Source organism: Camelus ferus, chromosome 11 (genome assembly GCF_009834535.1).
Source record: "Camelus ferus isolate YT-003-E chromosome 11, BCGSAC_Cfer_1.0, whole genome shotgun sequence".
NCBI classification, from domain to species: Eukaryota; Metazoa; Chordata; class Mammalia; order Artiodactyla; family Camelidae; genus Camelus; species Camelus ferus.
Genome location: NC_045706.1, coordinates 13,342,578 through 13,355,845, shown reverse-complemented (window position 1 = coordinate 13,355,845; position 13,268 = coordinate 13,342,578). Strand labels below are relative to the sequence as shown.

At 31.4% G+C, this 13,268-nt stretch overlaps 1 protein-coding gene across 2 annotated transcripts in view; it reads left to right on the top strand.

The window, feature by feature from the left end:
- Positions 1 to 11,139, top strand: part of CCDC172 (coiled-coil domain containing 172) — a 55,499-nt gene extending 44,360 nt beyond the window's left edge. For both annotated transcript variants that reach the window (XM_032490824.1, XM_032490825.1), the window contains exons 8-9: positions 9,995 to 10,082; positions 10,906 to 11,139. In XM_032490824.1, the coding sequence (XP_032346715.1) occupies positions 9,995 to 10,082; positions 10,906 to 10,947 (130 nt within the window). In that variant the 3' untranslated portion in view covers positions 10,948 to 11,139. The remainder of the gene's footprint in view (positions 1 to 9,994; positions 10,083 to 10,905) is intronic.
- The last annotated feature ends 2,129 nt before the right edge of the window (positions 11,140 to 13,268 follow it).

Below are 13,268 nucleotides of genomic sequence, written 5' to 3'. Positions count from 1 at the left end.
GCTTTCTTTTCAGACTTCTTAATTTTTGCCAATCTGGTGGACATAAAATGGTGTTTGTGATCTTAATCTGCACTGCCCTAACTTCCTATGTGATTGGGCATCTCATCTGTTTATGGACCATGTGTTTCCTTTTCTGTAAAATTAATTATTTTGCCACTGGGTTGTTTGGGTAATTTTTCTTTTTCTTACTGATTTCTAGAAGTTTTTTATTTTTAGTCTTTTGACAATTCTTGCTTTTGATCTTTGATTCTGTTATGCATTGAAAATATCTTCACCCAATTTATGAGGTTTGGGTTATTTTCATTTGTCTATTTTTGTTGTTGTTTGTTTGGTGTTCTTTTATGCTGTTATGATTGAATAGAGTTCCTACTTTTACTGGTTGAAATTATCAGTCATTTCTTTTTATGGTCATCATTTTTGTGTCTTGTTTAAGAACTCTTTCCCTACTCAAGATCAGAAGGTTGTATTCCTCCATATTTTCTCTAATAATTTTTAAAGTTTGCCTTTCATATTTAGGTCTTTAGTTTATTTAGAATTGATTTTTGCTTATATGCACAGTAAGATCCATTTTTATTTTTTCCACGTGATATGTAGTTGTCCCAGCAGCATTTATTGAATGGTTTCTCCTTCCTCTAGTGATCTACAATACCACATCTTTTATTTAAAAGTAATGTATTTGTGGATCTATTTCAGGATTCTGTTTTCTATTCTGTTTCATTGGTCAGTTCATTCATTTCTTTTAAAACTGTCTTAATTACTACTAAATGCATACTATGCAATGTTAACTATTTAATTACTGTTACTTTATAATGAATCGATGTAAGGCAGAACACCTTCTTTTATCCTTCTTTGTCTTCATCAAGATTGTCTTGGCTATACTTGGCCCTTTGCTTTTATATGTATGTTTCTGAATCAACTTACATATCCATGAAAATCTGTTGTGATTCTACTCATCCTGTAATCACTTTTAAGAGATTTTGTATCTTTATTAAACTGATGCTTCCCTTTGTGAACTTTGGCTGTGTTGATTTATTTGTCTTATTTAATATCTTTTAATAAAACTTTATAATTTTCTGTTTATTAGTCTTAACACATCTTTTGTGAGTTTCATTTTTAGATACCTTTTAGTTTTAGATGTTACTGTAAATGGGGTTTTTTTAAATGACATCAATGTCCTATTTACTGCTGGTGCATGGAAATAAAACAGATTTTTGTATGTTGATTTTTTTTGGCCACTATCTTTGTTAAACTCTATTTCTTAAAAAATTATTATAGACGATTAAAAGCACATACAAAAGTAAAAGAGAAAAATATAATGAATCCTATGTAGTTGTCACTCAATTTTAACAGTTACCAATTTATGGCCAGTTTTATTTCATCTATAGCTCTACCTGTTTTTCTCCTGTAGTACTTGAAACAAATCATACATATCATATTGTTATCTTATTATATCTCTATAAAAAGAAATTTTGAAAAACATAACTAGAGTTCATTATTACATATAAAATAATTAACAGCTATTAATTGATATCATCAAATGTCCAATCAGTGTTCAAATTTCCAATCATTTATAAATGTCATCTTTTTGGTTTCTGTGAATTAAGTTCCAGGTAAGGTCCACACATGACAATCAGCTGATATTTTAAATCTCTTTTAATCTAGATGACTCCTCCTCCTCCTTTGTTTTTTTTTTTTTTTAACTTGTAATTTATTTGTTGAGAAAATTAGGTTTTTTATCCTATATAGTATAGTTCTTCAGTTTGGATGTGGTTGATTATATGTTCCCATTTTATGGTTAAACATGTTCGTTCCACTTGTATTTTCTATAAACTGGTAGTTAAATCTAGAGGCTTGATCAAATTCAGATTGAAAATTTTGGGCAAAACTATCAAAGGTAGTGGTCTCTTTTTTCATTAGGATTATAATGCTTAGTCCCTCTCTCTTTTTTCTTTTTTTTTTTCAATGTTAATGGCCATTCATGCTCAATTCCTACTGACTTTCTAATTATTTTTAATGCTTTTTAGTATGGCCTAGACTAAATTATGCTTACGATGCTGACAACCCCCACATCTCAGTGGTTTACAACAGATTTGTTTCTTGCTCATACTACATGTCCATTAAGAGTTAGCCATGCTCTTCCTTCTTATCTTCAGTCTGTGACTAAGTGTGAAGGAGCAGCCCCTATTTGGAGTGTAGGCTATTTCACTGCAGAAATAAAAGAGATCACATTGAAGCATACATCTGCTCTTAAATCTTCTTCTTAGAATTAGAAGATAAATAAATTATGCACGTTCGTATTTTATTGGTGAAATCAAGTCGCATAGCTAAACCTGACTTCAGTAGGGCAGAAATGTAACATCCTATAGGGATGAACACTGAATATACTTGAACAGCAAACCATCTACTACAGTGATATCTGTAAGTAACAGGTTTGTTCTCTATAGTTACTATACCTTTAACGTCTTTCCTTGCCTTCATGTGGTGGATTGGAACTTCAAAACGATGTTGAATTACCAAGAGGGAAGGCTAAAAGAGAAGCAGGTTGGGAAATTCATTTTTGTAGACATCTTAGTTTGAGATAATTATTTAATATCAAATGAAGATATTGAGTGGGCAGGTGGCTGATGTGCAAAGTTCAGGGGTAAAGTCAGGCCAGGATATATCTATTTGGGAGTCATACATGGTATTTCAAGCATAAGAGTACATGAGATCACCAAAGCAATGAGTTAGATATTCAGGAAAAAAAAAAAAAAAGAACAGTAATAGAAAGGATCCTTATCTTATAACTGGTTTTAAAGGGAAAGCTTTTGTTTTTTCCCTATTATGAATGTTTTGTTGAGAATTTTATATAAATATACTTCATGTGATTAAAACAATTATCTTCTTTTCCAAGTTTGCTAAGAGTTGTTTTTGCCAAGATCATGAATGGGTATTAAATTTTATCAAAAAATGTATTCTGCATGTATTGAGAACATGGTACGTATTTTTTTCTTTAATCTGTTAATGTGGTGAATAACATTTATAAATATATAAATATTAAACTACTCTCACATTACTGGGATAACTCAACTTGGTGATGGTGTATTTTTTTTAATGTACTGCTCTTTTGTTTTGCTAGAATTTTAAGATTTTGCATTTATATTTATGAATGAGATTGACATGATTTTTTTTTTGTACTCTTGTTGTATAGTTTCAGTATCAAGACTATGCAAGCTTCATAAAATGAGTATGGGTATATTATTTCTTTTTCAATTCTCTGGAATATTTTGTGTAAGATTAGAACTTTCCTTGAAAGTTTTACATTTTTTAGAACTTATTTCTAAACCTACTTGGACCTAGTGTTTTCTTTGTAGGAGCTTTTGGACTGCCTCCTCCTCTCTGGCAAGCACCTGTTTACTCTGTGTCTATAACTCTGTTTCTATTTTGCTGTGTTTGTTCATTTGTTTTGTTTCTTAGAGTCCACATATAAATGAAATCATGCAATATTTGTCTTTCTCTGCCTGACTTATTCCGCTTAGCATAATACCCTCTACGTCCATCCACATTGTTGCAAATGGCAAGATTTCGTTCTTTTTTATGGCTGAGGGTGTATACATATATACATACCATATATGTGTATATACCATATATATTTAGCACAATTTCTTCATCCATTCATCTGTTGATTGGCATTTAGTTTGCTTCCATATCTTGGCTATTGTAAATAATACAACAGTGGACATAAGGGTGCATAAATCTTTTCTAATTAGTGTTTTCATTTTCTTCAGATAAATACTCAGGAGTGGAAATTCAGAATGATATTGTAGTTCTATTTTTGATTTTTTGAAGAATTCCATACTGCTTTCCATAGTGGCTGCACAAATTTACATTTCCGTCAGCAGTGTGTGAGGGTTCCTTTCTCTCCACATCCTAGCCAGCACTTACTGTTTGTTGTCTTTTTGATAATAGCCATTCTGGCAGGTGTGAGGTGATACATCCCTCTGGTTTTGATTTGCATTTCCCTAATGATTAGTGATGTTGAGCATCTTCTCATGTTACTCTTTGCCATTTGTATGTCTTCTTTGGAAAAAAGTGTCTATTCAAGTCCTCTGCCCATTTTTTAATAGAGTTTCTTTTTTTGATGTTGAGTTGTATGAATTCTTTGTATATTCTTTATAGTTACCTTTTTTTTTTTAAATTTAAGAGTCTGGGCCATTTGTTTTGTGAATATCCCTCAATTTAGATTTATCTGTTCCTTTGAGATTAGATTCAGGTTAAATATTTTGGGGCAAGAATAATACATAAGTGATATTTTGTTCTCAGAGCATTAATTCAGAAGGCATATAATGTCGGTTTGTTTCATTTTCAGTCATGTTAGGTTTGATCCCTTAGATAAGATGGTGTCTGCCAGATTTCTCCAGTGAGAAGATATTCTTTTCCATGGATATTTACTGAGAGATATAGGGGTGACTGTGGGACCTTGGGTATAGCCTTTTCCCCAATAAATTTTCATGCAGTCATTTTAGCATCCAGTAATGATTTTTCCCTGAATCAACTATTACATCGGTAGTTGCAAAATAGTAACTTTCTCTAATGGAATTCCCTGTTTATTTATTAGTTGGTAAAATTCTGGGGGGAAAAAGGCAAAAGTTCCCCTTCCTCTCATCCCACCCTTTTAATTTCTCCTTTTTAAGATTTCCTGTGGACTCATGGATTTCTGTTTTATTTCATGTGTTATAATCTATTATTGGCATTATTTTTAATGCTCACGTTTTCCCAAATTTGACTAGAGGCAGCCCTTTGAACTCAATTTCTGTTTCTTTTGACATGTTCCATCAGTTTTTGGTCACTTTCCTTCCTTCTTGTGCAGCAAAATATTCTAGGCTCACCTTGTATATTACCTACCTCAGCCTTGGGACCAATTATTTCAAGGAGTCCTGGTATCTTTTAGTTGGTGCTGGTTTTAGAAACTAAGATTAGCATACTAGATGTGCTCATTGCTACTGAATGTCCATTACTTTAAATAGACAGAAATAAAAATAACATTTTTTAAAAATTATGATTTTTATATTGATCCCTTCCATTCAAATCCAAAATGTCAGGGCTTCTCTGTTTCCTCCCTCCATTTCTATGCATATCTTCCTTCTTCTAGTGAATACTCTGGTTCCTAACAACATCAGTGTAATTATCCATTTTGTATAATATTGCAAAATAACATTAGAATTATTAGCTGTGTACCTACACTAAACAACAAAAGTAGTAAATAAAATTTAAGACTCCTTTGTAATTCTTATTGCCTTACAACATGTCCTGCTGAGGGTGCATAGACTACTGTGTTTGAAAATTACTCGAATTTATTCTTTTTTATTTTTCTCTGTGATTATAAATTTGAAATGCAGTTAGGTTTGTTTGTTTCTGTTGGTGTTTAACTCAAGTGTTATTTTGTGTCAAACTATGGTTCTTTTCTTCAACTTTATTTAATTTTATTTGTTGAACATGTAAATCATTAGCATGATTCAAAAGTCAAAAGTGTATAAAAAGATACATCCAGAGGAGTTTCATTCCATTTCATATCTGTTCCACCTCATTTTCACTCACTGCTGTAGCTGACCATTTTCACTAGTTGCTGGTTTATCCTTTCTGTGTTTCTTTTTACAAAATATATATATATATTTTTTCTTGTATCTCTTTCTCTTTCACATGTGTTAACTATATATAATCTTTTGTATCTTGTTTTTCAGTTAGCAATATATACAATGTATCCTAGAAATCACTCCATGTTAGTTAAAAGAGATCATCTTCATGCTTTTTCTATCCATTATATACTCCATTATATTGGTGAGCTATAGTTTATTCAACAAGTCTCATAAGAAGGGACACAGATTGTTTCCAGGATTTTGTGATTACAAATAATAATGCAATAAATAACTTTGTGCATGTATTCTTTTGTATTCATAGGGTGTATTACTGATGTGGAAAGGTAGAGTCAAAAGAAAAATATAAATGTAGTTTTATTAGCTGTTGCCAATTCTTCATTGAGATTTAACCATTTTAAATTCCCACTATCAATGTTTGAGTACACCAGTTTACCCACAACCTTATCAAAAAGCTATGTTATCCAGTTTTTGGAGTTTTACCAATCTGATAGATGAGAAATGATATCCCTATATAGTAAATTTTCAGGCTTTTACTATGAGTGAAATTGAACATGATTTTATTATGAGTAATATTTAGCATTTTCATATGTATAGGGATGATAAACATTTTTCTGTGAACTCCCTATTTATGACTTTTCCTCATTTTTTTAAAAAAGAATTTTGGTCTTTTTTTCCCTTTGATTATAAAGTTTCTTTATATTTTAGAAAGATTAGGCTTTTATCTGTGATATCTGTAGCAAATATTTTCTCCCTTGTATTCATCTTTTGACTTTACTCATGTGTTTTCTATGCAATTTTTTCAATGTAATTGAATCTAATATTCTTTTATATCATTTATATTTTGAAAAAGTTTTTGATCACAACCAGCTTATAAAGGTATTTACCTGTGCTTTCACTTTGTCCTTACATAGTTCCATTTTTTTACATTTAAATATTTGATCCAATTAGAGTGTATTTTGGTACATGCTGTGAAATACAGATCCAATGTTAGCTTTGACTGTCCATTTATAGCCACGTAACAAATAGCTACCCAGTTTTTCTAACACAGCTTATTAAAAAGTCCATCTTTTTCCCAGTGATTTGAGGTGCCACCTTTAATTAACATGTACTAAATGTTCACTTATAACTTTAAGTAGTCTCTTAATGTCTGGCTTCTTTTATTTAGCATAATGCATTTGAGATTCATTTATACTGTTCCATATGTTAGAGATAATGGCAGAGAATTTTACAAAAATAATGAAATACTTTAAAGCATAGATACAAGAAGCTCAGAAAACTCCAGTCAACATTAAAAAACAGAAGCAAACATTTATATACATCATATGCAAACGTCTGTAAAACAAAGAGAAAATCATGAAGGAAAAAAAGATGCAAAGATGCTACATACAAAGGAATGAAGATAAGAATTACAATAGAGTTCTCATCAGAAATTATACAGGCCAGAATATAAGGGAATGACATCTTTGGAGATAGAAAGTGAGAGCTATCAACTTAGTTCTCAGTGAAGGAATCTTTCACAAAGGAAAGCAAATTAAGATATTTTTAGACAATACAAATAACAAACACTAGAGAGTATACAGAGGAAAGGGAACCCTCCTACACTATTGGTGGGAATGTAAATTCATGCAGCCACTATGGAAAACAGTATGGAGTTTCCTTAAAAAACTAAAAACAGAGTTGCCATATGATCCAGCAATCCCACTCCTGGGCATATATCCAGATAAAACTATCATTTGAAAAGATACATGCACCCCAGTTTTCATAGCAGCACTACTTACAGTAGCCAAGACAGAGAATCAACTTAAATGTCCATTGACAAATGAATAGATAAAGAAGATGTGGTGTATATATATATATATATATGTATATATATATATACACACACACACACACATACACACACAATGGAATACTACTCAGCCATAAAAATGACTTGGAGGACATTATGCTAAGTGAAATAAGTCAGACAGGCAAAGACAAATACTGTATGATATTTATATGTGAAATCTAAAAAATACAACAAACTGGTGAATATAACAAAAAAGAAGCAGACTCAAAAATATAGAGAACAAACTAGAGGTCACTGGTGAAGAGAGGAGGGACAATATAGAGGTAAGAGATTAGGAGGGACAAACTGTTGGGTGTAAGATAAGTTACAAGGATGTATTGTACAACATGGAGAATATAGCCAATATTTTGTAATAACTATAAATAGAGTTTAACCTTTAAAAATTGTATAAAATACAAAATAAAGATTATTATAAAAATTTTAAAGGACCATATTTTTGGACAAATATGAGTTTATAGACTTTCTTCCTGATGATAGACTACATAACAAAAAAAAAAGAGGCTTTAGTAAGTTTTTCAGGAAGAAGGAATATAATACCAGATAGAAACTTGGAGCTACACAAGGAAATAAAAGCTCCAGTGTGGTTAAAATAAAGGAGAATATAAAAGCCTTATTTTTTCCATTTTTAATTGCTCTAAAAGATAAATGACTAAAGCAAAAATTGTAACATTGTATTTTATGTTTACAGTATATGTAAAAGAAAATTTTGTGATGCCAATGAAACAAATAACAAGAGGGAGAAATTGGAAATATACATTTATGAAGTTCTCATATGTAAACTCAGCAGTAGTATATTATTTGAGAGTGCATAGTAGTAAAACCAGTGCACACATTACACAATTTTTAAAATACGTGTAAAAATTAAGTCAACAGAGGAGATAAAATACGATCATTAAAAAATTTAATCCAAAACAGGCATAAAGAGAGGGAAAAAGGAACAAAGAACAGATTAAACATATATAAAACAACTAGCAAAATGCTATGTTTTTAATCCAGCCATATAAGTAATTATACTAAATGTAAATAGTCTAAACACACCAACTTAAAGACAGAGATTATCATATTAAATAAGAGTAAAACACAAATATATGGTTTCTACAAAAAATAGCACTTTAAACATAAAGACATATGTTAAAAGTAAAAGAATGGAAAACGATGTCCTGTGCCAGCAGTGTCTGAGAGTTCTAGTTTATTCATATCCTTGTTTATACTGGGAGTTGCCTGTTTTTCATTTTCGCTATTCTGGTGGGTATGTAGTAGCACTTCATTGTGTTTTTCCTTTGTGTTTCCTTGATAACTAATGAAGTTGAGCACCTTTTCGTATTTTTACTAGCCATTGGATATCTTCTTTTGTGAATAATCTAATAAAAGTTTGTGAATGTGTTTGTGTGTGTATGTTCCCATTTTCCTTTGTGTTGTCTTTTTCTTACTGACTTGTAGTTCTTCATATTATGGATATAATCCATTGTTTATTGTCTCTGCTGATTTTTACTTACAGTGGCTTGCATTATTGGGTGCTTGGTGATCTTTGATTGTGAGCTCATTGTTCTTAATCTGTGGGAAGCCTATGGGCCTAAATATGTTAAACTTTCTTTCAGAGGGGATTTCCTTTTGCTTCTGCTAGCATTTGGAGAATGCCACTGGCCTAGGACCCCTTCACCCACTCCTTAAGGGTCAGGGCGTAGCTGAGGTTCAAGTTTATTCATACTTTCACCTGGTGGCTGGGTCAACTTGCTTAGGTTTGTGGAGTAATACTGCTCTTAGTATCTACCCTCAGGGAAGCCTCACCTTCCTAGCTGCCCATCTCAGGCCCTAGCTCTCTACCTCTCCAGCCACAGCTCATGGCTTTTGCTTATGTTTTTCTTCTTAGAAGGATATTAGTCAAAATGCTAAAAATGGAAGACTATTTACTCATTATTTTTTACATTAAATTTAGGCATGAGATAATTGTTGAAAAAAAATTTCAGAATATTCAAAGAGTTAAAGACAATTGGGGGAAAGAAGCATTGATATTACTTTCTCACTCTCAAATTAAAATATATTTTAATTATATATGTGTATCATAAAGTTAATGTTTAATTTTAGAGCAAGAGGAAATCTCAAGAAGTCACTTATTTCTATACTTAAAATTTTTCAAGTGAGCTTCAGAGACACTAGATACTTCAGCCAAGGTTATCTGTTTGTCAGTGGCCAGGACTGAAGCAGAAGTTTTTAGATAATACTGTATTTTTCCCACTAAATTATATTGCTCTTTTAATTAACTAAAATTGTTGTGTCTATTATTTATTGAGTCTACCTTATTTTCTTTATGAGAGGGTTTTTTTTTTCAGAATTTTATATAGACCTTACAGAATTATAGACAATTAACATTTCTTTCCAAATTCTTAAATGTTCACTTGAAATTCTGGTAATAGAAACTCTAAGTCTGCCACTATTCATGTAATAAAGAATTTATTATAAACATTTATTGCTGAGCTAATTAATAGTGTGAATTTTTCCTTTAAAACAGACTTAAAAAAGAATTAGAACTTCATAAGGAAGATGACATGCGAAGTGTTTATGATGCTCTCCAAACAGAAATAGAATTTTTGGAGTTGGTAAGCCATCATTGATTGTTTAACATTGGTTCAGCATTTTTTTTACCTACCGGTAGGAATGGTTTTACTGGTATACGTCTCTTTGAACTAGTGTTCTGCCTTTCACATGGATTTGCACTAGATACAAAACACAAAACAGTGGCAACAAACAAAACTAAGGTCAGGATATAAATCTGTGGAATGTTTTGAGTCCTGGAGAGTTAGATGCTACATAAAGCAAATTGTACTTAAAGAAAATACGTGCAATTTCAAACTAAGTTAAACAAAAATTCAAACCTGACCTCACAACATCCCCTTGACTAAAACTGTTACTAGAGGATTAATGCACTGAAACAGTTTAACTATCATAGTGCTTAAAAGCTTTTTGTTTTTGGTAAGTATAAATTATATTTTTATTATATTTGATCCTACAACTTTCTTATTACTGATTTTTATGATCTAAGGAACTTTGGATTCAATTATTGGAAACTTATCTTCAGATTGTGTGGGAGCACTTTAAATTGCTTTTAACCTCTTACTTTGGTTGTTCATAAAATGAACACAGTATTTGTCATGCTCTGTTTTAATAGAAGACATAAATAGCTAGCTTTAAAGTGTATTAAGATATAGTTCCATGTTTATTTCCTGTAAACATTTTCTTGTTTAAAATTTCCCAATAGATTGTTAGGATTTGTATTTTATAAGATTTATATATTTATAAAAACTTTCAAAAATAAAATTTTGAAATGCCCAGTTATTGTTGTACTAAATTTACATGAATTTTATATAACCCCTTTATTAAGAATCTTATTTTTCTCATGACTAATATATGTTTTCATTTCAGACATTGGCACAGAAAGATCTTCAGGAAACAAATGACTTGTAGAGAATTGATCATCTATCCAGGATTTGATCAGAGCATCTTAGTATCAAGTCTTTGTGATAGATACGTGAATGATACCCGTTACAACAGATTCTTGTGGAAAATTTGAGGTCCAAAATGTTCAAAGTTGTTGATATCTAGAATTGGTATATTAGCATTAAAAAATAATTTTTTTGGTCTTGTTACCTGCTGAAATTTGAGGGTTCTTATGTGGTTTGATTGTGTTTCTAAAAGAAGAAAAAAAGAGAAATAGATACTGTTTTCTTGAGCTTCTTATGTCCCCCTGACCCATAAGCTGACCTGTACTTTCTGATGTTGTTCATTCTTTGCTGCAGCTTACCTTGGATCCAATGAGACATGTGTAGGGAGGAAAGCTCAGAATATTGACCCAATTTTGTCGGTGCCCATTTCCACCAACAAAGATGCTTACTTTCATTTTAATCTTTCTCTAATCATAAGATGTCTTTTGACAGAGGCCATCTGAGGCCTTTCATCTGCAAAAGCCAGTTTTCTCCACTTTTCTCTAAATGTATCTATAGAGTTAAGTCTGGGGCACCTGCAGCGCATTCCAGTAGTTTGTGCCTGCTAGTTTTCTTCCTACTGCCAGTGTTGGTTAGAATGAAGAAAGTCCTCTACATGGGGAGGTACGCAGTCTCCTTGTGACCATCAGGATTTATATTTGCTGGTGGCCTCAAATATTGCGGTTGAAAACAGTGTACTCATGTTTAGATCAAGCTTGGTATTGTCACCAAATTTCCAACATCACGTATCTTCCTGCTGTTAGCAGTCTTAACTAGGAAGAAAGGTATATTTTCATCAGTTTCTAAGAAAAGTGTGTTGAAACTGTTCAATAAGGCCCTAAATTGTGGTAGGTAGGGGAGAGGAACAAAACCTGTTGAAGGATATATCTCAAAGTACTGAGTGCAAATGTTTTCTTCTGTGTTGTAGTTAAATTAGTTTAAAATCAAATATGAAATGTATACAAATGTGTTAGATCTACTGATGTTAAGGTAGCCTAGGTTCAAATCAAGTCTTATTTGGGCATAGATTTGTATAAGTTGCTTTACAGCTTTATTTTTTAAAAAGTAGCAAAGTTAAAACTCCTTTGAGATGTGTAGCAATTGCCATCTGTTTAAATAATTTGCATTTTCAGAATTGATTTTTATTTTGATTCTTTAAATATTTAATAGTAAATTACTTTTGCTTAAGAAGAAAATAACTAATGACACCAGGGAATTACAATCTATTTTATATGCAGATATAGAGTGGGAAATTTTTATTGGGATTAGTCATCACTTCAGTTCTGCCTTATTTTAGTCCATTTATTTACCCACATTCTAAGTTCTAAGTCTTGTGAATATTTATTATTAAATGTGTATCATATCAATTAATATGCAGGCTAAGTTTACAAGTAAAGCTTTTTTCACTTACTAGTAATTTTTGTTCATTATTGGTTTTGTAGCTAAAATATTAATGTGAATTAGAGAGCTACCAGTTATTTGCATAACTAACACATAATGGTATACATGCAGAACAAACTCTTAATGATACAATAGTCTTTTCATGTGTTTGTCATATAGAATATCTAGATTATTCAGTAATGAAATCAGAATTCCTGTGAATTGAATTTGAGAAAAAATGGAAGGTTCAGAATGTATTTTCATTATTTCAAAATGCTTAAAATGCATATATTAAGATTTAAACTAATTTTCAAACAACTGAATGATTATTTTAGCACTTCGTATAGAGTAATACAAAGCACTGCCTTAATCAAAAAAAAAATGGGACTGTTAGAATCAATGTGATCAAAAGGACGAGTTCATGAAACAAAGGAAATAGAACTATCAATAGAAATTGCAGTGTGCAAAATAAAGTGCATTGTCAATATATTAGTGAATTAGATCTGTTTTTAATTTTTTTTAAGAATTAGTAATTTATAAAAAAGTAGGGTAAATAACTGAAATTATCTAGGTAAAAATGTGTCTCAGACTGACCTTAACTACTCTGGAAGCAAGACTTTGGCTGAACAGAAAGGCAATTTTTAAATGAAAGCTCATTCATTAGGTAAATTCACTAAATTTTCCCTAGGCTTAGTTATAACCAAAGCCCAACTAACCTAAAGTAACACTGATACAGCTCTGAAGTCCCTGGCATGCTACCATAGTTCTTTACTGTAATGGGAGTTTTTTTAGAAGCAACTTTCTAATTCTCAGCCCTCCACTGGGGATAATACTAGGATGTATAGATAGTTTGCTGCATGTTTTTCCTGCTGATTAATGGAGCTATTTGGCTAGGGGAGAAACAGCAACAAAATTATAGGATGT